General features: G+C 38.7%; 1 protein-coding gene across 1 annotated transcript in view; it reads right to left on the bottom strand.

The window, feature by feature from the left end:
- Positions 1-5,189: 5,189 nt before the first annotated feature.
- The window catches only part of LOC128652467 (multidrug and toxin extrusion protein 1-like), a 150,653-nt gene continuing 130,293 nt past the window's right edge, over positions 5,190-25,549 (bottom strand). The window contains exons 13-17 of the mRNA XM_053705405.1: positions 12,350-12,419; positions 9,374-9,506; positions 8,228-8,322; positions 6,754-6,799; positions 5,190-5,533 (exon numbers count right to left, since the gene is read on the bottom strand). Of these exons, the coding sequence (XP_053561380.1) occupies positions 5,334-5,533; positions 6,754-6,799; positions 8,228-8,322; positions 9,374-9,506; positions 12,350-12,419 (544 nt within the window). The 3' untranslated portion in view covers positions 5,190-5,333. The remainder of the gene's footprint in view (positions 5,534-6,753; positions 6,800-8,227; positions 8,323-9,373; positions 9,507-12,349; positions 12,420-25,549) is intronic.

Here is a 25,549-nt window from a genome sequence, read left to right as displayed (position 1 = left end):
GGCTGGCTGCTGAATAATTTGTAAGATTGTGCTTATCCTTTCTGGGAGAATTATATATATATATATATATATATATATATATACACACACACATACATATATACAGATAGATAGATGATAAATAGATATAGTGTATTATTTAAATATAATTCATTCCTAATGGAATATTATTATTATTGAATGGGTTCACATATTATTTGTCTTTCTAATTTTGATGCTGTGTTGTAAAAATAACCATATGCCCAGAATGTGTTTCAGAGATTGGGTAGGTGTAAGAGCTTGGTGCTGTAATCTGTATAATAAACTATGGATAAGTCTAAATTATACTATTACTTTCAAATGGGTGTGTTTTGATTGCAGAACTGAGTGGACGGAGCAGTTGAACAGTAGGTCGTCATTACTCCAGTAACCCGCTTGCTTGCTCTGCTGCAAAGTGTCCCTGGAATTTTTTTTGAAATGTTGGCAACTATTGCACAATTTGGAACGTGTAATTGTCTTTGATTAGCAGAAGCATAACACATCAGGCTTTTTATGTTGTGCCTGGGACTGGAATTCACAGACCATACAAATTTTGCAGGGGCAAATCCAGAGCCCAATTTCAGAAGAGGTAATAAACCAATATCAGATCTCACATCAGAATATTCCCTGCGTTTCAGCCAAGGCCTGGTTTACCTTCTCCAATTTCCTTTGGAGAGTGTACATGCCCTAAGCACCGCACACAAGACCTGCGTTAGAGGAAGCAATAGCCTTTTGACCCCTGTGTGTAACTTCCTGTAGAGAGGCAGTTCAGTCCCGCCCTGTTGCCCCAAGCTGAACCCTCTATGTCTGGGTAACTATCAGAGTTTAAACAAAGCTTTGATACAAAAAAAACAAAACCCAAACGACATCTGCAAACCTAATATAAGTAGTTACATATACATTATATTAAACATTACATTTTTTGTATATTTAGTGCAGTATGCTGATTAATTTACAGTCTTCACAATAAACATGAAATAACGTTACTAATGGGAAACACTTAACTTACGGCTAGATTTGGAGTTTGGCGGTAAAAGGGCTGTTAACGCTCCGCGGGTTTTTTTCTGGCCGCACCATAAATTTAACTCTGGTATCGAGAGTTCAAACAAATGCTGCGTTAGGCTCCAAAAAAGGAGCGTAGAGCATTTTTACCGCAAATACAACTCTCGATACCAGAGTTGCTTACGGACGCGGCCGGCCTCAAAAACGTGCTCGTGCACGATTCTCCCATAGGAAACAATGGGGCTGTTTGAGCTGAAAAAAAACCTAACACCTGCAAAAAAGCAGCGTTCAGCTCCTAACGCAGCCCCATTGTTTCCTATGGGGAAACACTTCCTACGTCTGCACCTAACACTCTAACATGTACCCCGAGTCTAAACACCCCTAGCCTTACACTTATTAACCCCTAATCTGCCGCCCCCGCTATCGCTGACCCCTGCATTACACTTTTAACCCCTAATCTGCCGCTCCGTAAACCGCCGCCACCTACGTTATCCCTATGTACCCCTAATCTGCTGCCCTAACATCGCCGACCCCTATGTTATATTTATTAACCCCTAATCTGCCCCCCACAACGTCGCCGACACCTACCTACACTTATTAACCCCTAATCTGCCGAGCGGACCTGAGCGCTACTATAATAAAGTTATTAACCCCTAACCCGCCTCACTAACCCTATCATAAATAGTATTAACCCCTAATCTGCCCTCCCTAACATCGCCGACACCTACCTTCAATTATTAACCCCTAATCTGCCGACCGGAGCTCACCGCTATTCTAATAAATGTATTAACCCCTAAAGCTAAGTCTAACCCTAACACTAACACCCCCCTAAGTTAAATATAATTTTTATCTAACGAAATAAATTAACTCTTATTAAATAAATGATTCCTATTTAAAGCTAAATACTTACCTGTAAAATAAATCCTAATATAGCTACAATATAAATTACATTTATATTATAGCTATTTTAGGATTAATATTTATTTTACAGGTAACTTTGTATTTATTTTAACCAGGTACAATAGCTATTAAATAGTTAAGAACTATTTAATAGTTACCTAGTTAAAATAATTACAAATTTACCTGTAAAATAAATCCTAACCTAAGTTATAATTAAACCTAACACTACCCTATCAATAAAATAATTAAATAAACTACCTACAATTACCTACAATTAACCTAACACTACACTATCAATAAATTAATTAAACACAATTGCTACAAATAAATAAAATTAAATAAACTATCTAAAGTACAAAAAATAAAAAAGAACTAAGTTACAGAAAATAAAAAAATATTTACAAACATAAGAAAAATATTACAACAATTTTAAACTAATTACACCTACTCTAAGCCCCCTAATAAAATAACAAAGACCCCCAAAATAAAAAATTCCCTACCCTATTCTAAAATACAAAAATTACAAGCTCTTTTACCTTACCAGCCCTGAACAGGGCCCTTTGCGGGGCATGCCCCAAGAATTTCAGCTCTTTTGCCTGTAAAAAAAAACATACAATACCCCCCCCCCCAACATTACAACCCACCACCCACATACCCCTAATCTAACCCAAACCCCCCTTAAATAAACCTAACACTACCCCCCTGATGATCTTCCTACCTTGTCTTCACCATGCCAGGTTCACCGATCCGTCCTGGCTCCAAGATCTTCATCCAACCCAAGCGGGGGCTAGACATCCACTGAAGAAGTCCAGAAGAGGGTCCAAAGTCTTCCTCCTATCCGGCAAGAAGAGGACATCCGGACCGGCAAACATCTTCTCCAAGCGGCATCTTCTATGTTCTTCCATCCGATGACGACCGGCTCCATCTTGAAGACCTCCAGCGCGGATCCATCCTCTTCTTCCGACGACTAGACGACGAATGACGGTTCCTTTAAGGGACGTCATCCAAGATGGCGTCCCTCGAATTCCGATTGGCTGATAGGATTCTATCAGCCAATCGGAATTAAGGTAGGAATTTTCTGATTGGCTGATGGAATCAGCCAATCAGAATCAAGTTCAATCCGATTGGCTGATCCAATCAGCCAATCAGATTGAGCTCGCATTGTATTGGCTGATCGGAACAGCCAATAGAATGCAAGCTCAATCTGATTGGCTGATTGGATCAGCCAATCGGATTGAACTTGATTCTGATTGGCTGATTCCATCAGCCAATCAGAAAATTCCTACCTTAATTCCGATTGGCTGATAGAATCCTATCAGCCAATCGGAATTCGAGGGACGCCATCTTGGATGACGTCCCTTAAAGGAACCGTCATTCGTCGTCTAGTCGTCGGAAGAAGAGGATGGATCCGCGCTGGAGGTCTTCAAGATGGAGCCGGTCGTCATCGGATGGAAGAACATAGAAGATGCCGCTTGGAGAAGATGTTTGCCGGTCCGGATGTCCTCTTCTTGCCGGATAGGAGGAAGACTTTGGACCCTCTTCTGGACTTCTTCAGTGGATGTCTAGCCCCCGCTTGGGTTGGATGAAGATCTTGGAGCCAGGACGGATCGGTGAACCTGGCATGGTGAAGACAAGGTAGGAAGATCATCAGGGGGGTAGTGTTAGGTTTATTTAAGGGGGGTTTGGGTTAGATTAGGGGTATGTGGGTGGTGGGTTGTAATGTTGGGGGGGGGGTATTGTATGTTTTTTTTTACAGGCAAAAGAGCTGAAATTCTTGGGGCATGCCCCGCAAAGGGCCCTGTTCAGGGCTGGTAAGGTAAAAGAGCTTGTAATTTTTGTATTTTAGAATAGGGTAGGGAATTTTTTATTTTGGGGGTCTTTGTTATTTTATTAGGGGGCTTAGAGTAGGTGTAATTAGTTTAAAATTGTTGTAATATTTTTCTTATGTTTGTAAATATTTTTTTATTTTCTGTAACTTAGTTCTTTTTTATTTTTTGTACTTTAGATAGTTTATTTAATTTTATTTATTTGTAGCAATTGTGTTTAATTAATTTATTGATAGTGTAGTGTTAGGTTAATTGTAGGTAATTGTAGGTAGTTTATTTAATTATTTTATTGATAGGGTAGTGTTAGGTTTAATTATAACTTAGGTTAGGATTTATTTTACAGGTAAATTTGTAATTATTTTAACTAGGTAACTATTAAATAGTTCTTAACTATTTAATAGCTATTGTACCTGGTTAAAATAAATACAAAGTTACCTGTAAAATAAATATTAATCCTAAAATAGCTATAATATAATTATAATTTATATTGTAGCTATATTAGGATTTATTTTACAGGTAAGTATTTAGCTTTAAATAGGAATCATTTATTTAATAAGAGTTAATTAATTTCGTTAGATAAATATTATATTTAACTTAGGGGGGTGTTAGTGTTAGGGTTAGACTTAGCTTTAGGGGTTAATCCATTTATTAGAATAGCGGTGAGCTCCGATCGGCAGATTAGGGGTTAATAAGTGTAGGTAGGTGTCGGCGACGTTGTGGGGGGCAGATTAGGGGTTAATAAATATAACATAGGGGTCGGCGATGTTAGGGGCAGAAGATTAGGGGTACATAGGGATAACGTAGGTGGCGGCGATTTGCGGTCGGAAGATTAGGGGTTAATTATTTTAAGTAGCTTGCGGCGACGTTGTGTGGGGCAAGTTAGGGGTTAATAAATATAATATAGGGGTCGGCGGGGTTAGGGGCAGCAGATTAGGGGTACATAAGTATAACGTAGGTGGCGGTCGGCAGATTAGGGGTTAAAAATTTTAATCGAGTGGCGGCGATGTGGGGGGACCTCGGTTTAGGGGTACATAGGTAGTTTATGGGTGTTAGTGTAGTTTAGGGTACAGTAGTTAAGAGCTTTATGAACCGGCGTTAGCCAGAAAGCTCTTAACTCCTGCTTTTTTCAGGCGGCTGGAATCTTGTCGTTAGAGCTCTAACGCTCACTGCAGAAACGACTCTAAATACCAGCGTTAGAAAGATCCCATTGAAAAGATAGGCTACGCAAATGGCGTAGGGGGATCTGCGGTATGGAAAAGTCGCGGCTGTAAAGTGAGCGTTAGACCCTTTAATCACTGACTCCAAATACCAGCGGGCGCCCAAAACCAGCGTTAGGAGCCTCTAACGCTGGTTTTGACGGCTACCGCCGAACTCTAAATCTAGGCCTCAATGTGCTGAATCTGCATAGTAAAATGTATTGAATAATTAGCACTACATTAGTAATACTTTTCTGTAGATTTTATTACATGTTTTATTTTGTCAATATGAAATTTATAAACACCTCATGAGACAGTTTTTCTTCACAGCCTGTAATTTTTCAGCAACAAGACTAGTCAATAAATCAATATACTACAGAATGCAAACTGTCTAACCCCCGGCTGTACAGAGTTTTATTAGAATTCCAGTTAGCAGCACAGCAATACCCCCAGCCAGAGCAAGTCCACGGCACAGTATCAGCTCCCTAATTGGCAAAGATTTAGGTTCCTCTAGTAAAACCATCTGGGCTGCTTTGCTTTGAATAGCACAGGCCTCTGATAATCTAATGTCATCTGATATATCCTTTACAACTGCAGATAAAAGAAAAAAAAGAATCAGCGTTGTTAATGTGAATTCATTTGACATTTATATAATAAAAAAGGAGAGTGGGAAGTGATTAAAGCATTATATAACTACTTCAAATAATCTAGTGAAGTCCCTTTAAATTTTATACACTAAGAAAAAGAAAGTTAGTTAAAGTGACAAGCAATCCAAATTATATTTTATTTCATAATTTAGATAGAGCATGCAAATTAAATTTACTTCTATCATTCATTTTTTTGTTCTCTTTATCTTTCATTGAAAAGCAGGGAACTAAGCTTAGGACCTTGCACGTGATAGCACAATATGGCAGCAGTTATGATAAGAATGTTATCCAAAAGCACTAGATAGTAGCACTCTTTCCTGCCATGTAGTGCTCCACCAGACACCTACACAGGTATTTCTTCAACAAAGAATACCACAGGAACAAAACAAATTTGATAATAGAAACTTTTAAAATGTTATCATTTTTAAAAAGTTTGGGTTTCATATCTCTTTAGGGGTATATTACTCCTTGTTGTATACCCTTAAAACAGAAAGGGAATTTAGCACTTTATCCCCGTAATGACACACGTCGTACAGGGTACGTCACACACAAACTGGTCTTTAAAGACCAAGGACGTTAGGGGTTTACAGCGGCCGGAAGCGCATCCAGTCAAGTCCCTCTAAAAATAGGAGACTTGCCAGCTGCCAGCTTACTTTGCAAATTAACAAATCAGCCAATAGGAATGAGCTTGCATTCTATTGGCTGATTGGAACATCTGTAATGACATAAGCATCGATCTGTGTCGGACTTTGCCCGGCGGATCGTATGTTACGTCACAAAATTCTACTTTTGCCGGTCTGTAGGGTTTAATAACTAAGGGGAATCAGGCTTGCCACAAATACGCTGCGGAATTGCAGCGTATTTGCGGTTGACGGCTTGATAAATAGATGCCTTAATCTGGTCCTATATTGGTAGATTGGTATAATTTGCAGTATGTTAATAATAATAATGTACCTATTAATTTAGAGATAAATTCTGGTCAAGATATGAAATTTAAACACAATTTATACTTTTAGCTAAAACAATTTTTTTTCATTTTCAAAGTATTAGTTGTTGGTGAATATACCCTAAAAAATGTCTATAATTGTACGTGATGCTCCATATTATTGCCAGCCCTGAATTACCTACTTGTGACAGTCTCAGTATACAATTGCTGATACAAACCTGAAGAAACAGTTTCTTTCGGCGTTGCCCCTGCTCTTCGTTGGGCCTGAAAAAGATATTACTTAATATTCTAGATCTATTGGATAGATAAGTTAAGTAGTAACATAAATACTGTGGAAAACAAGTCACATGACACCATGAGCTTAAAACATACATAATACATAAGTTCAATGACGTATCCAGTCAAGTCCCTCTAAAAATAGGAGACTTGCCAGCTGCCAGCTTACTTTGCAAATTAACAAATCAGGCCATGCTTAGCAGTCTTCTGCTGTACATCATAATTGATGTACAATATTGCTACTATTTGCATAACTATTATATACATACAAAAAATGAAACATATTACACTCCATAGTTATTGTGGGCATTATGTTGGTCACTAGAGCCAATGTACAATAGAATTATAGAAGTATAAAGTTACAAAATATTGCCACTAATAAGTTAGATACTTAGGGGCTGATTTACTAAAGTGCGAGCAGACTTGATACGATGTAGCATATCATGTCCGCCGCACATCGATAAATGCCGACAGCATATGCTGTCGGCATTTATCATTGCACAAGCAGTTCTGGTAAACTGCTTGTGCAATCAATGCCGCCCCCTGCAGATTCGCGGCCAATCGGCCCCTAGCAAGGGGTGTCAATAGGTCCAATCGTATAGAATCGGCCGAATTGAAGACCGCGGCATCAGAGGCAACAGACAAGTTATGGAGCAGCGGTCTTTAAACCGCTGCTTCATAACTACTGTTTCCGGCGAGCCTGAAGACTCGCGCGGAAACAGGGCATCAAGCTCCATTCAGAGCTTGATAATGCGGCCCCTTAGTGTTGAGTCATGTGTTATCTATTATCATTTTCCAGATATATCAGAGGTTTCCTACTTGCTGAGGAATTACTGACTCTTCTTTAAGTTCAGTTAAACATATTTCTTTATAAAGAAAGTTCAAATGTGCCCTTTTTCAACAAGAATGATAATTTTGAAGATCAGTTGTCTGGAATGTCCCTTTCTGTGTTGTAAACAGGGAATGGTAGAGGAGTGGTGTTGGATCACAGCCAGTTTTTTCACTTTTACATCACAAAACCAAGAATTGATCATCAGCAACTTGGGGTGTCAAATAACTTTGAGGTTCTGACGTAAATATTAATATGCTTTGGTGGAAAAGAAAACCATATATACAACACTGAAGGGCCACACTGTGCCTTTATATAGATGCATGTTTTCTCTGAACTAAGATAGTGACAATAAAAATATGACTGCATAAAAAAATGAATTAGATGTGTTAAAATGTCTATAAAGATTTTTTTATGTTACCACCAGATTACAAACTTTACCACCTCAATGGAAACTAGTCCTACGTTGGTAGTATTTGGCATGGTTTGAGCTTTGCAAAGAATTTCTGACCTTTTGAAAGGTTTCTATATATAAAATTTGTTTCCTTCTCTGGCAGCCAACAGGCTAATATATCAAGGACCCGTACCTCATAGCAGACATCATTCCAACTCATTTTGAAAAGATATGTAATAAAGAACACAGTTAGAAATATCCCACAAAGAGTCATTCCACTCCAAAAACCTATGAAGAAATACAACATATTAGCATAACAGCAAGAACTTTATGTGGGTCACTGAATGACAGTCTCACCTGATAGCTGGTTGCTATGGCATTATATATATATGTAAACTTAAATTTAGATGTGGTACTCCTACCCAAACAAGTTTGAGTTTTCAAAGTGAAGAAGAGTAGGGGGCGCAGCACTTGGATTATCGTGACAGACAATGATAAAAGTGGTACCAGAAAAAAAGAAGGGTTATGATTCAATCTATAAAGGGAAAGGGTTACACATGCCAAGGCAGTGGAGAATATTCAATATGCCAGGTCTATAAGCAGTATTAAATGCACCACTAGGGTTCAAGGACAAATAGTAGTGAGAACAGTTTCTGCTCTCTTTATCAAGCTATTTACTACTTTATTGAGAGAAATAGAAGGAGCGTTTTGGTAAAAGGTGAAATTGTAGAGGATCAAGCAGGGAGCTGGAGGTTAGAAAGTATTTAAATAGTTGTAGACTAGTTTAGATGGAATAGAAGTAGAAGGGACTGGGTGGTAGAGAGAAAAGTTGGATTAAGAGAATACTTTCCATAAATGGTTATATACTGTATGTATGTGCTTGATCTGTGGTGGAAATAGGTTAGTAGTTGACAAGATGGATAAGTTGGATAAAATCAGAGGTTTGAGAAGAAAAAATGAAGATAATACAGCAGTGGTGGAATCAGTCTAGAGAAGTAGCTGTAGAGGTTGGAGAGGTTGTCTGTAGGGACAAGGGAAGTAGGAGTCCTGTGGGATGAACTGGGATAGTAAGTAAAGTTTTATCCTATGTCACAGCACTGAAGTCATGACTTGCTGCAACTCTTTTTATCAACTTTCAAAATTGCTTTCCTGTTATTTGTAACCATTTTACTTACAAAATACATACTTTTATACAATGTCACCACTTTAATTACTTTTATATCTATTTAATAACGTACAATTCCGAAAAAAACGCACCTTAAACTGCAAACAAATTAAGTTATAATAAATTTTAATAGATAATTATGGTTAAACAAATGCACATATTAAGAGTCTCTACCTTTTATGCCCACTTTGCCCCCAAACATTAGGGCTGCAGCAATTGGCAAGCCAATCAGATAGTATCCAATGACGAAAATGATAGCTCCAATCTTCTGTCTGCCTATTCCTCTTAGAACACCACTTGAAACACACTAGAAACAAAAAAAACACAGCTAGTGATGTTGTAGTTTCATTTAAAAGAATCAATGGAACAGAAATCAATTTTTTTTAACAGGCAAATAGTAGAGCTAAAAGAACATACTTAACAATGTAACGTGCTACATAATTTATTTATAACACAAAAAGTAGCCACAACGCACAATCAATGACCATCAGGCTAATAGCATCATTCAGTAAGGCTAGATTATTACTATTTAAATAATACAACAGAACAAAGCAAGAAGGGGGAGTTTATGTCTCAATATATATCCATAGTCAGACTTCAATATCATGCCCACTGTATCTCTATAAGGGCATAACATGTAAACAATGAATAGGATGTTTGCTAACAGTGGTGGATCTATAGGGTGCACAAGGTGGAAAAGCATCTCAGTCCTTTGTTTTGCAACTCCCTTGGACTGAGGAGGAGGGTGAAAATTGTCAAAGCTAACTAGATAATAGAAAATTTGTAGGTCTGATCTTGTCAGTAATCTTGTACAAATATTTAGTATATAATTCAATGTATAAAATAAAACATAATACACTGATCAGCCTTTACATTAAAACCACTGACAGGAGAAGTGAATAACATTGATTATATTGTCACAATGGCACCTGTTGTTACGGTTGCCTCCAGGCTGGCTGGAAGTTGGACCGTAGAAAAGGATGCTCCTAGCGCTCACCAAAGGAGCAGCAGCACCGTAGACACTATAACTACTGCGTAGCCACCATAAGTAATGCAGACTCTATGAACCACCGCTGCTGGGCTGGTATCTCGCCGTCTGCTCTGCGCCCTGGACCTACGACCAGGCTCCAGTAGGTGAACCTCTTCCTTCTGTAGCAATCCCTGTAGCTAAGGGAGTATGAAAAACATAGCAATCCCTGTAGTGATATAAGCTGTATCCTACAAACATGAGTCAAAGCTTCAAGTTAGAGGGTCAACATAGGTCTGATGTGCTGGAACACACAGCCTGGTTTTTATTGAGGTTACATGCAAACAGGACACTCTCAGGGGGAGGCATAAAATCCCCCATCACACATTTGATATTAGATAGAGAGACACTCCCTTTGACAGGCCACAACATTTACTTCAGCAGATAACATTACACACAATAAAACAATGCAGTCCACCTTATCAATACTAGTCTGATTAGACAATGGGAAAGTTTATCACTAAACCTAATTAGAGCTGATCCCAGCAGACTTGTATTTAGAATAGGTTTCTTGAAGCTGAACAAAATTTAACTCTTAATGGCACACAATGAAACTGAACCAAGTGGGAGAAAGCCAGGGACAAGTCATTTCACAGGTCTGGGGACATAGTCTTAAAGGGGGCATTGTTCACCAAAGTCACAATATGTCCCCAGACGGTTCCCAAAGGGCCACACACACCCAACAAAAGTCAATATACTCTCAGGGGCACAATCTTCCAGGGGCCATAGTCATGAGGAAGGAGGCTGGCAAATAGGCTTCTCCAAAATCCAGGGAAGCAGGGCAACCTTCCATTTAAAGGGCCAGTCACAAATAGCAGTTTGTAACACCTGTCAAGAGGTGGGATATATTAGGCAGCAAGTGGACAGTTAGTTCTTGAATTTCATGTGTTGGAAGGAGGAAAAAGGGGCAAGCAAAAAGATCTGAATGACTTTGACAAGGACCGAATAGTGATGACTTGACAACTGGATTCACAGCATCTCGAAAATGGCAAGTCTTGTGGGTTGTTCCCGGTATGCAGTAGTAAGTACCTACCAAAAGTGGTGCAAGGAAGGACAACCAGTGAACCGGTGTCAGGGTCATTGGCGCCCCAGGCTCATTGATGCACGTGGGTAGGGAAGACTAGCCCGTCTGGTCCTATCACACAGAAGAGCTACTGTAGCTAAAATTTCTGAAAAAATGTATGTTGGCCATTATAGGAAGATTCAGGAACACACAGTGCATCATAGTTTGCTGTTGCCTGGTCTGATGAATCACATTTTCTTTTAGATCAGGTGGATGGCTGGGTGCGCGTGTCTTTACCTGGGGAGGAGATGGCAGCATGATGCACTATGGGAAGAAGGCAGGCCGGTGGAGGCAGTGTTTTGCTTTGGGCAATGTCCTGCTGGGAAACCTTTGGTCCTGGCATTCATGTGGATGCTACTTTGACACGTACCACCTACCTAGAGATTGTTGCAGACCACGTACCCCCCTTCATGGCAATGGTGTACCCTGATGGCAGTAGCCTCTTTCATCAGGATAATGCACCCTCCCATACTTCAAAAATTGTTCAGGAATGGTTTGAGGAACATGACAATTAGTTCAAGGTGTTGCCCTGGCCTCTAAATTCCCCAGATTTCAATCCAATTGAGCATCTGTGGGATGTGCTGGAACAAAAAATCCAATCCATGGAGGCCCTACCTCGTAACTTGCAGGACTTAAAGGATCTGCTGCTAATGTCTTGGTGCCATATACCACAGGACACATTCAGTGGTCTTGTGGAGTTCATGCTTCAACGCATCAGAGCTGAAAGCTGACGATTTGCATAGTAGTGTTTATATAAGTATACGTTTATTTTAATGTATTTATGTTGTGTGTGGGCTTCAATCAAGCTAACCCAATGCACGTTAAATTTGATTGCGCTCAAGGGAACACATCTACTTTCAACTTGTAATACTCATGCAAATTACTGCACCCGCAATATTATTATATAGCATGTGCGCAAACGTAAGCACGCCACTTATAATCTAGCCCAAAAAAGGTATTGCTATATACAATATTGTATTTACTTTTGCATATTAAGTCGACAAATTTAGAGACGAGTTGAGTATGCAATGATGATAAATTCATTAGATATTTTACTTACAGCAACTGATTCAAAAAGGTGAAACAGAATATATAAGGGAATCACTTCTGAAACAAGAGCAGCTATCTGTCTGGAAGAAAAAAAAAACAGCATGAAAAATTAAAAGGTCAGGAAACCCCAAAATTTTCTTTCATGATTTTGATAGAACATACAATTGTAAACAACTTTCCAATTTACTTCTATTATCAAATGTGCTCCATTCTCTTGTTATCCTTTGCTGAAGGAACAGCATTGCACTACTGGCAGCTAGATGAACATATCTAGTTAGCCAATCGCAAGAGACATATGTGTGCAGGCTACTTCCCTCTAGCGTAGGATATGGGCGCATTCTTTTCAACAAGGGATACTAAGGGAACAAAGCACATTTGAAAATTGAAGTTAATTTAAAAGTGACTTAAAATTGCATGCGCTATCTGAATCCTGCCAATTTAACTTTTATTTTCCTATCCCTTTAACTATTTTGTGGCATATGTGACCACTAACCTAAATATTCAAAGAAATTAACTCAATAAAAATCTGTTAGATTTGGAGAGCTCCATGATGCTTTAACAAATGGCTGAAGAATAATTAGGTTATATACAGGTGAAACTCGGAAAATTAGAATGTCATGCAAAAGTTCATTTATTTCACTAATGCAGCTTAAAAGGTGAAACTAATATATGAGATAGACTCATTACATGAAAAGCAAGATAGTTCAAGCCGTGATTTGTCATAATTGTGATGATTATGGCTTACAGCTCATGAGAACCCCAAATCCACAATGTCCCACTCTAATCAGCTAATTAAGCCATAACACCTGCAAAGGGTTCCTGAGCCTTTAAATGGTCTCTCAGTCTGGTTCAGTAGGAATCACAATCATGGGAAAGACTGCTGACCTGACAGTTGTGCAGAAAACCATCATTGAGACCCTCCATAAGGAGGGAAAGCCTCAAAAGGTAATTGCAAAAGAAGTTGGATGTTCCCAAAGTGCTGTATCAAAGCACATTGAGAGAAAGTTATGTTGAAGGGAAAAGTGTGGAAGAAAAAGGTGCACAAGCAGCAGGGATGACCGCAGCCTGGAGAGGATTGTCAGGAAAAGGCCATTCAAAAGTGTTGGGGACTTTCACAAGAAGTGGACTAAGGTTGGAGTCGGTGCATCAAGAGCCACACACACAGATGGATCCTGGACTTCAAATGTCGTATTCCTCTTGTCAAGCCACTCCTGAACAACAAACAATGTCAGAAGCGTCTTACCTGGGCTAAAGAAAAACAGACCTGGTCTGTTGCTCAGTGGTCCAAAGTCCTCTTTTCTGATGAGAGCAAATTTTGCATCTCATTTGGAAACCAAGGTCCCAGAGTATGGAGGAAGAATGGAGAGGCACACACTGCAAGATGCTTGAAGTCCAGTGTGAAGTTTCCACAGTCTGTGTTGATTTGGGGAGCCATGTCATCTGCTGGTGTTGGTCCACTGTACTTCATTAAGTCCAGGGTCAACGCAGCCATCTACCAGGAGATTTTGGAGCACTTCATGTTTCCTTCTGCAGACAAGCTCTATGGGGATGCTGACTTCATTTTCTAGCAGGACTTGGCACCTGCCCACACTGCCAAAAGCACCAAAACCTGGTTCAATGACCGTGGGATTACTGTGCTTGATTGGCCAGCAAACTCTGAACCCCATAGAGAATCTATGGGGCATTGCCAAGAGAAAGATGAGAGACATGAGACCGAACAATACAGAAGAGCTTAAGGCCGCTATTTAAGCATCCTGGTCTTCCATAACACCTCAGCAGTGCCACAGGCTGATAGCTTCCATGCTACGCCACATTGAGGCAGTAATTGCTGCAAAAGGGTCCCAAACCAAGTACTGAGTACATACAGTATGCATGCTTATACTTTTCAGAGGTCCGATATTGTTCTATGTACAATCCTTGTTTTATTGATTGCATGTAATATTCTAATTTTCTGAGATTGTGGATTTGGGGTTTTCATGAGCTGTAAGCCATATTCATCACAATTATGACAAATCACGGCTTGAACAATCTTGCTTTGCATGTAATGAGTCTATCTCATATATTAGTTTCACCTTTTAAGTTGCATTAGTGAAATAAATGAACTTTTGCACAATATTCTAATTTTTTGAGTTTCACCTGTATGTAAGTGAGTAGAATTTTGTAGTATAATTAGTTAAGCTGTGTCTAAAAACTAATCATTAGAATGGTACCTGAAGCAATAAATACATTGATTAAGCTGAATTAGGTGTAGGTGCATTGCAGTCTAATAGAAATTAAAGTACTTTTTACTTATTTTTCATGTTTTATCCTGTCATTACCCTCCCTGCCTTTTTATTATATCAAATAGATAAAAAAAAATGGATTTGTCACCTGAGCCATGTTTTCCTGGACACTTATGAGTTACACATGCTGCAGGGTGTGCAGGGAAGAACATGTTTTGTGTTTCTAAACTGCACTATTCATATTCCTCCCTGCACACCCTGCAGCATGTGTAACTTAAAAGTGTTCTGTATTTTAAGGGAATGGATGGCAACCCTAATTGTAGGATGCCATAACCTTTATATATACATGCCATCCTTTTAATGTTTAGAATCTCCCCTTTATTTCCAATTTTAATTTACTATATTGAATCAGTGAACAAGTAATAAAATGATTAAAGGTACAGTCTAGTCAATATTAAACTTTCATGATTCAGATAAGGCATGCAATTTTAAACAACTTTTTTTTATCTTTTATCATCAAATTTGCTTTCTCTTGGTGTTCTTTGTTAAAAGCTAAATCTAAGTAAGCTCATATGGTAATTTCTAGACCCTTGAGTGCTGCCTCTTATCTCAGTGCATTTTGACAGTTTTTACAGCTAGCGCTAGTTCATGTGTGCCATATAGCTTACATTCACCTAGATTACAAGTTTTGCGTTGCGGCTTGTAACGCTGAAAATATGGCATTTTCAGCATTAAAACAGCACCGCAGCTATTACGAGTGTTGTTGGTGTAGCTGTACCACACACCTTTTAGCCTGTAACACAACGTCAGTCCCGCACAAGTAAAAATTACGTTTTTCATGGGACTCCCAAATCGCCGGTATTACGAGTTTTGCAGTGAGGCGAAAAAGTGAGCATTACAGCCTAAAATAACAAGATCTGTAACGCCATCTAAAGTCAGTAGTTATGAGTTTTACTCTACAAAGCTGTAACATAAAACTCATAACTAAAGTGTTACAAAGTACACTAACACCCATAAACTACCTATTAACCCCTAAACCGAGGCCCTCCCGCATCACAAATACAATAATAAATGTATTAACCCATAATCTGCCGCTCCCGACATCGCTGCCACTAAAAAATGTATTAACCCCTACTCCGCTGCTCCCCGACATTGTCGCCACTATAATAAATGTATTAACCCCTTAACTGCCGCCTTCCCACATAGCAAACACTATTTAAATATTATTAACCCCTAATCTGCTGCCCGCCCACACCGCCGCTATAATAAACCTATTATCCCCTAAACCGCAAGCCCCCCACAACAAAATATACTAAAATAAACTATTAACCCCTAAACCGAAAGCCCCCACAATGAAGCAAACTAATTTAAACTAGTAACCCCTAAACCTAACGACCCTCTAACTTTATATTAAAATTACAATTTCCCTATCTTAAAATAAATTAAAACTTACCTGTCAAATTAAAAAAATTAATATTAAACTAACAATTAAACTATTATAATTATTAAACTAAAATTAAACTAACTACCAATTAAATAAAACTAAACTACCAATAAAAAATCCTAACACATAAATTACAAAAAGTATCTAATTACAAAAAATAAAAACTAACTAAATTACAAAAACAAATACACTTCATTATGAAAAATAACAAATAGGATTTTGTCATCCTTAATTCCGATTGGCTGATAGAATTCTATCAGCCAATCGGAATCTAAGGGACGCCATCTTGGATGACGTCACTTAAAGGTACCTTCATTCGTCGGGTAGTCTTCGTTGGAAGAGGATGCTCCGCACCGGATGTCTTAAAGATGGACTAGCTCCGCGTCGGAAGGATGAAGATAGAAGATGCCGTCTGGATGAAGACTTCTGCCCGTCTGGAGGACCACTTCTGCCCGTCTGGAGGACTACTTCTGCCGGCTTCGTTGAGGACATCTTGCCGCTTGGATGAAGACTTCTCCCGGTAAGTGGATCTTCGGGGGTTAGTGTTAGGATTTTTTAAGGGTGTATTGGGTGGGTTTTATTTTTGGGTTAGGGCTTTGGGCCGCAATAGAGCTAAATGCCCTTTTAAGGGCAATGCCCATCCAAATGCCCTTTTCAGGGCAATGGAGAGCTTAGGTTTTTTTAGTTAGGGTTTTATTTGGGGGGTTGGTTGTGTGGGTGGTGGGTTTTACTGTTGGGGGGTTGTGTGTATTTTTTTTAACAGGTAATAGAGCTGATTTGTTTGGGGCAATGCCCCGCAAAAGGCCCTTTTAAGGGCTATTGGTAGTTTAGTTTAGGCTAGGGGCTTTTTATTTTGGGTGGGCTTTTTATTTTGATAGGGCTATTAGATTAGGTGTAATTAGTTTAAATATCTTGTAATTTGTTTTTTATTTTTTGTAATTTAGCTAATTTTATTAAATTTAGTTAATTGTATTTAATTTAGGGAATTTATTTAATTGTAGTGTAGTGTTAGGTGTTAGTGTAACTTAGGTTAGGTTTTATTTTACAGATAAATTTGTATTTATTTTAGCTAGGTAGTTATTAAATAGTTAATAACTATTTAGTAACTATTCTACCTAGTTAATATAAATACAAACTTGCCTGTAAAATAAAAATAAACCCTAAGATATATACAATGTAACTATTATTTATATTGTAGCTAGCTTAGGGTTTATTTTATAGGTACATATTTAGTTTTAAATAGGAATAATTTGGGTAATAATTGTAGGTTTTATTTAGATTTATTTTAATTATATTTAAGTTAGGGGGTGTTAGGGTTAGACTTAGGTTTAGGGGTTAATAAATATATTATAGTGGCGGCGACGTTGGGGGCGGCAAATTAGGGGTTAATAAATGTAGGTAGATTGCGGCAATGTTAGGGGCGGCAGATTAGGGGTTAATAATATTTAACTAGTGTTTGCAATGCGGGAGTACGGTGGTTTAGGGGTTAATATGTTTATTATAGTGGCGGTGACGTTGGGGGCGGTAGATTAGGGGTTAATAACATTATGTAGGTGTTGGCGATGTTGTGGGCAGCAGATTAGGGGTTAATAAATATAATGTAGGTGTCTGCGATGTTGGGGGCAGCAGATTAGGGGTTCATAAGTATAATGTAGGTGTCGGCGAAGTCGGGGATGGCAGATTAGGGGTAATAAGTGTAAGATTAGGGGTGTTTAGACTCGGGGTTCATGTTAGGGTGTTAGGTGTAAACATAAAATGTGTTTCCCCATAGGAATCAATGGGGCTGCGTTACTGAGCTTTACGCTGCTTTATTGCAGGTGTTAGACTTTTTTTCAGCCTGCTCTCCCCATTGATGTCTATGGGGAAATCAACCATCTCACCGCTGACTTAAGCAGCGCTGGTATTGTAGTGCGATATGGAGCACAATTTTGCTCTACGCTGTAAAAAAAAAAAAAAAAAAAAAAAAAAGCGCTGTAGGTAAGTGAGCGGTGAGAATAACGTGCAAGTAAGCACTGCACCCCTGTTACCGCAAAACTCATAATCTAGCCGTATGATAATAATATAGTAACTATAGGAGCTTTAAATATGGATTAGAATTGCAAAGTGTGCATAGAAGCCTTATTGCAGTATAGAACTAGCTAAACATTTTCCCCAATGAGAAAATATATGCCCGTGGGCCATTTTACCATTATAAAAACATGTAGTCAGCCACATACAGAACTAACTTGGGCTTCTAAGTTAAAATGTAAGGAACATAGTCAGGACAAGGTAGCGAATATCAAATAATTGACTCATAGAACATATAAGTGTGGAGCTGCAGAAGTCCAATATTGGTTATTATCAAGAGAGTGCCACATGCTATTCATATATAATGTGGCTTACTGTAGGTCTAAGCATCATGAGGAAAAACAATTTAATATTATCTGAGCAACCACAGATCACATGAAATCAAATAAGCCATTCTAGGTATATATTACCATGTCCTGGAGACACTTAACTATATGCCCCTCTGAGCATGAGATTAACATAACTGTCCCAGATTGAGTGTTCTCAGCGTATGCCAAGCCAGGAAAGCATTCTCTAACCGATACCGGATCTGTAGAGATGGTATGTTGTCATTATCTTCTTCAGTCTACTAATCTGAAGGCCAAAAAAGACCTCCAATTTTCCTTAGCCCCGAGGTAAGTGGGTAGGTTTCTTCTCCCACACTATGTCTTTCACTTTTCTGGTCAATCCGGTCAATGTCGGGGCATATTCTGTCTCATAAACTAGTCCTGATGCAGTATCTTGAACATTCCTCATAGAAGACACTGCCAGTGGATCGCTAGTCAGGGTCTGCGATGTTAACTTTTCTACCAACCGCAATGCAACATCATCTGGGGACTGCGGAGTAGCAACATCAGAGTGCTTAGGTAAAGACAGCTCTGAGTTTGCGCAGATGTGATGTGTGGAATACCGGGGCAGCCAGCGCCCCAGTCACTGCTCAAATCCAGCGATCCTCCACTTGCTATTGTAGTTAGGTGGGGCTCTATATCTGTATATGGTGACTCGTTTACCTCCAAGTTCTCCAGAGGGATCTGCGTTGCTAGAATTTTGCGCAGCCCTGATTTCAATGTAGCAAAATGTCTCCGCAAGAGTGAGTGAGCTTCTTGTCCCCAGTTTTTAAAGGGATCCATGGCCACTGCCAGACTATTTCAATTTTTGTCCCTAGGAAAGTAAATGTACTCACAATCACGAGGGTAAAAGATAAAAAAGATGGCCGCAGTGAATACTGTCTCAAAGCAGGGTACAGGTCTCGTTGTAGTGCCGTATTATTCACCCATGTTTATAGAGAGCTTCAAATGCAAGGGCACATGCCAGCAATATTTCTCAAGTATTGCTAGTGATTTAAGTCAGACAGGGATTGCTGACAGAAATGATTTTAAAAGGTTCTTTGCAGGAGCAACATGAATATGCGGCCATTACTGTGTGTGTGTGGCTGACTCCGCCCCCATTTTTTTTAAGGGTATTAGAATAGGATTAATCTTTATTTGTTTTGGATAATTTCGTTTTTTTTTTTTTTTGTAAAGATAGAGTTTTTTTATTTTTTGTAATGATAGTTTTTTTATTTTTTGTAATGGTAGGTTTTAGTGTAAGGCAGGTTAGGTTTTATTTCACAGGTAAGTTTGTATTTATTTTAACTAGGTAGTTAGTAAATGGTTAATAACTATTTACTAACTAGTCTACCTAGTTAAAATAAATACAAACTTACCTGTGAAATAAAAATAAAACCTAAGTTAGCTACACTATAACTATTAGTTATATTGTAGCTAGCTTAGGTTTTATTTCACAGGTAAGTATATAATTAGTTTTAAATAGGAATTATTTAGTTAATAATTTTAAGTTTAATTTAGATCTAATTTAATTATGTTAAAGTTAGGGGGGTTAGGTTTAGGTTTAGAGTTAGATTTAGGGGTTAATATAGTTTAATTTAGCTTGTTGTGATGTAGGGGGCTGGCGGTTTATGGATTAATAGGTTTATCTAGTTAATAATTATAAATTTAATTTAGCTATATTTTTATTATGTTAAAGTTAGGGGGTGTTAGGGTTAGGTTTAGGGGTTAATATAGCTTAATTTTGCTTGTTGCGATGTGGGGAGCTGGTGGTTTAGGGGTTAATAAATGTAGGCAGGCGTCAGCGATGTTGGGGGCAGCAGATTAGGGGTGTTTACACGTAGGGTTTATGTTAGGGTGTTAGGTTTAAAAAGTATTTTTATTTTCCCATAGACATCAATGGGGCTGCGTTACAGAACTTTTGTTTCCTCGATCGAAGGTGTTAGTTTTTTTGCCGGCTCTCCCCATTGATGTCTATGGGGAAATCGTGCACAAGCACGTCTCAACAGCACTCTGATTGTGTGCGGTATGGAGCTCAACGCAAGCATATTGCACGCGAAAGGCGTATGTTTGAAAACTTGTAATGGCAGCGCTATAGGAAATTAAATAACGTAACTTTTGTTGCGTTCATTAATTTCTCTATAGTGCTCAAAACTCGTAATCTAGGTGATTGTGCTCCCTCCTGTGGAGTTATTTGTGAGTCAGCACTGATTGGCTAAAATGCAAGTGTCAAAAGAACTGAAATAAGGGGAACTTCTGCAGAGGCTTAGATACAAGGTAATCACAGAGCTAAAAATATATTAATAAAACAGTGTTGGCTATGCAAAACTGGGGAATGGGTAATAAAGCGATTATCTATCTTTTTATATAATAACAATTCTGGTGTAGGCTGTCCCTTTAATTTCAGTCTTGACTGTAGAAACCCTTGAAGTAGCATGTTCTACCAAAGGGGTCATAAATTATTTCATATTTATATACAAAAAACAAACTAAAGGCCTAAATAAAAATTACATATCAGCCTATGTAACTTTGAATAGGTAGGAACAAAACTAATACCTAGTTATATCTAGGAAGAGGATGCACACTTGAAACTGTCATTGAGGTTTCTAGCTACTTCAAGAAGGGATAAGAATATGTGTCCAATATTACCTGAATATGAGTCTACAGCAGTGTGATAGAAAGTGACTGTACTGAGTTCTGGAAAGTGCACAACAAAGAACAATAATAAAATACATTTGCACTCACAATGGTCTATTGCACTTCAGGAGATTTCTGTTCCTCCAGTCTCGTGCACTGTCTGCTCCTCTACATGTGTAGTAATTGCAGATTAATATTAAATGATACAAAGCAAGAGAGATAGTGCTAATACACAAATATAGTTCTGTTTTGCTTTGTTCTCTTGTTATTCTTTGTTGAAGAGATATCTAGCTAGGTAGTAGGGTTGCCACCTCGGCCATGGACACATATGAGTTACACATGCTGTAGGGTGTGCAGGGAGGAATATGTATTGTGCTGTTCTTCAGCACTATTCATATAATGTCCAGAGGAGCAAAACATGTTCTTCACTGCACACCCTGCAGCATATGTAACTCATAAGTGTCCAGGAAAATATGGCTGAGGTGGCAACCCTAATAGGTAGTGTTAGGGAGTGCAGATGTTAAACATTTAATAGTGTACGGTCAGATAGCAACTAATTAATTTTCAAGAAATCTGACATAGAATGGAAGCATTTACACAACGTTAACTTACACCTACACGAAAAGAGCGACTGCATGTAATGTGCAAAATAATTAAATGGAAACCTGGTACTAAAATGGAGCCGTAAACTACTTTTAGCTGTCGGCCACTTCGGTAGCTTACGGCTTATTTTTTTTATTTTAAATTTAAATATCTTTTTATTGAAACAATACAATACAGGATACCAGTGACGTGCGGTGGGGTCAGAGGCGGGTGAGGCATTAGCCATGATACGCCAGAGAAACACATATATTAACCCAATGAAGGAAACTTAAATTAAACTAAAGCATTGTTTCTCAACGGTGGTCCTCAAGTATTCCCAACAGGCACGGTTTTCATTATAGCTGAACCAGTACACAGGTAAAATAATCAGCTGATGGATAAGAGCAAGTTAGTAACCATGGTGTTACTGACTTGCTGATTACTTCACCTGCGCACCGATTCAGCTATAATGTAAACCTGGCCTGTTGGTGGTACTTGAGGACCGTGGTTGAGAAACAATTCTGTGGCACAGTACCAGTTACTTAGAAATTACTACTGTGTTGTAAAAAGACAAATAATTTACTATGGTAATAATAATAAGATCATTTACTATGGTAATGGTAGGTCTGCATGCAATGTCTTTTTCAGCTTCTCACACTAAGAGTGGATTTGTGGCACCTCTTAGTATGCTAAGAAGTGCCACAAATCCACTCAGTGCGAGAAGCTGGAAAAGACATTGCATGCTTCCCTGCTCAATGGAGCACACACAAACTGACCTTGCAAAACTTTTAGCCTAACAATGGATTGCTAAATAGAGTTTAAAAGGTGCAAACTCCAATACCAGCAGATAAAATGCATATCTTAAACACAGCTGCAATACCAGCAGATACAATTTTGTATATATGACTGGTTGACTGTGATCATGTGTGTGTTTGTAAGTGTGACTGTTGTCTGTATGTTTGTTGTGTATTTGTGTGACAGTGATGTGGTTAGTGTATTTGTAGATGTCACTGTGTGTATGCATGACTGTGATGTGTGTGTTTGTAAGTGTGACTATGTGTGTGTACTGTATTTGTGTGTTTGTAAGTGTGAGTGTGTTTTTGTATGTTTGTTAGTGTACTGTGCTGTGTGTGTGTGTGTGACTGCATTGTGTGTATGTTTGTTAGTGTATTTGTGTGACTGTGCTTGTAAGTGTGACTGTGCTGTGTGTATATTTTTGTGTGTTTGTGTGCTTGTAAGTGTGACTGTGCTGTGTGTATATTTTTGTGTGTTTGTGTGCTTGTAAGTGTGACTGTGCTGTGTGTATATTTTTGTGTGTTTGTGTGCTTGTAAGTGTGACTGTGCTGTGTGTATATTTTTGTGTGTTTGTGTGCTTGTAAGTGTGACTGTGCTGTGTGTATATTTTTGTGTGTTTGTGTGCTTGTAAGTGTGACTGTGCTGTGTGTATATTTTTGTGTACAGTGTGAGGGTAAAAAAAAGTAAGTTTCTTCCCCCCCCCCCAATTTCCTTCTCTTATTAAAAAAAACAAAATACAAATACATGTCATCGATAATAACAAATATTAAGAGCAATCTCACTTACCATATACCTGTAACTAATGTTTTGCTGACAGAAGGTATATACTAGAAATGACCACTAGAGGTCCTCAGACCCACAAAAAAATCCCTTTTGTGGAAGGGAAAATGTAAATAGGATCGTTTCCTGTGATTAGAATGTTAATAAAAAAAAAACAACTAACGGCTAGCAAATAATTTAGCAGTGGGCCAGCACTGAGCATTTGCATAATATTCACTGCCTCCCTTTGCAATTTTGGGTTGAAAAGCTTACTTGAATTTAGCAGAGGTATTGAAACAAATATGTCTTGGGCTGACCGGCTGTAGACTCATTTTATTATTACTTTACTGTAATAATAAAATGAGACTGCAGCAGTGCAGTGCAGCCCAAGACATATTTGTTTCAATACCTCTGCTAAATTCAAGTCTCTGCTACATGTGCAGGAGCGCGCAGCCAATATGCAGTTACCATTCCGGACTCCAGAGCAACATGCTGGGCAATCCGGTCACCTGACCCTAGACTCTACAGAGTTAGCACTGTATTGAAACAAATATGTCTTAGGCTGCAGTCTCATTTTATTATTACTTTACTGTAATAATAAAATGAGACTGCAGCCCAAGACATATTTGTTTCAATACCTCTGCTAAATTCAAGTCTCTGCTACATGTGCAGGAGCGCAGCCAATATTACCATTGCAGAGCAACATGCTGGGTAATCCGGTCACCCTAGTCTACAGAGTTAACACTGTATTGAATTGAAACAAATATGTCTTGGGCTGTAGTCTCATTTTATTATTACAGTAAACAAAGTAATAATAAAATGAGTCTGCAGCCCAAGACATATTTGTTTCAATAATACAGTGCTAACTCTCTCGATCTGTGACTTGCTGACCGGGTCCTGTGTACACTAGCTGGGCTAACAGTGAGGAAGATCTACCTGACCCGGTGCCAGGCACTGCTCTTACCTGTGTTGTTGATCAGTCTCCTCTCCTGGCTGGATGCGACACCCGCCACCGGTCCGGTCCAAACTCCACTGCACTAGCTAGTAGTTGCAAATCCTTCCTAAATTGAATTGCCCGCGTTTAGGCTGCATCCTGACTTGACAGTGAAGGTGAAGTAGACGTGTGAAGTAGGCATGACCCGACCCAATCAATTCCTTCCCGCCCGGCACTCAGCCCAGAGACTCAGACTTGCTGATGCCAGGGCTCCAGAGGCAAGCCTCCAGTGGGAGCAGTATGGGCCGCATTGAGAGCACTGCATTAGCACTTATTCTCCTCTTGGTGGCAGTCTCTCAGCGGCCCATACACTTCCACAGTCAATACATTCATATTGCGCAATGGAAGGATAGCTGGCCTCTACTTCCTTGCGCAATATGAATATATTGTATATTACTATTACGTTTTTTTATACAAGTTAACACAAACACAACTAGTCATAACAAAATAATAAAGTACTGAATTTGGTGGAGGGGTGGGGGGGTAGGGGGGTCACCATTTTATTTAAAAAAAAAATTGAAAAAAAAAAAAAGATTTTTTTTTTTTTAATAAAAAGGCTGTAATACATACATTGGCCAGGAGAGGCACTGCCTCACCTGCCTCCTATGAGTGCACGTCACTGCAGGATACCATATCATACATAGGTCAAATAATAATAATCACTGTATGCATCCTGTACACAAACTCTGAATAACAAAAATGTATGTTCCTTCATTGTTCTATTTGATATAACATTTACAAAAAAATTCCAAAAGAAATAAATATTTACTCATAAAAATGTATCAGTCACTCATGAACTATGTTTAACTAAGTAGGATTAGGTGTGGAAGAATGAGGGGACATGAAGCTAAGAATCACGTGACCATAAGTTGCTATCTTGGGAAACCCATCGTTTCAGACAGTTTATGAGCTACCTTCAAATATCAATAATAATATGGCGAGGGGGTCAATTACTTAAAGTGGCATATTGCTGGGAAGGAGATATTTAAAGATGGGTTGATAATATTCCCAAAATAGATTGGGGGAACAGTTATGTATAACATTAAACAGTTATAAATATTTAACCTAATATGTCTGTCACAGGCCAGGATAAGCCAGAGATATGAGTTTGTGCTCTCTGCCATGGGGCATAGGGCCCATGCCCTTATGACAGAGCCATGGTACACAGAACGGCTTTAATTATGTGTTTTCTTATATGACACCAATATAGTTTTATATAGACCTTGAGTATGTTACACAGGTGGTTACACGCAGACCAAGTTTCTCTGGGGTCAATTCGTTCACACCCTGATAGCTACTGACATATGTAAACTCTATGTTTAATAAGTTCAGCAACATTCCCATTACAGATATAACCTAGTTCTTAGCGAGCTCTACTGACTTACAAACTGTGAAAAATAAAAAA

Source organism: Bombina bombina, chromosome 3 (assembly GCF_027579735.1).
Source record: "Bombina bombina isolate aBomBom1 chromosome 3, aBomBom1.pri, whole genome shotgun sequence".
Lineage (NCBI taxonomy): Eukaryota > Metazoa > Chordata > Amphibia > Anura > Bombinatoridae > Bombina > Bombina bombina.
Note: the sequence above shows the minus strand (reverse complement) of the source record. Positions and strands in the feature narration are given on the sequence as shown.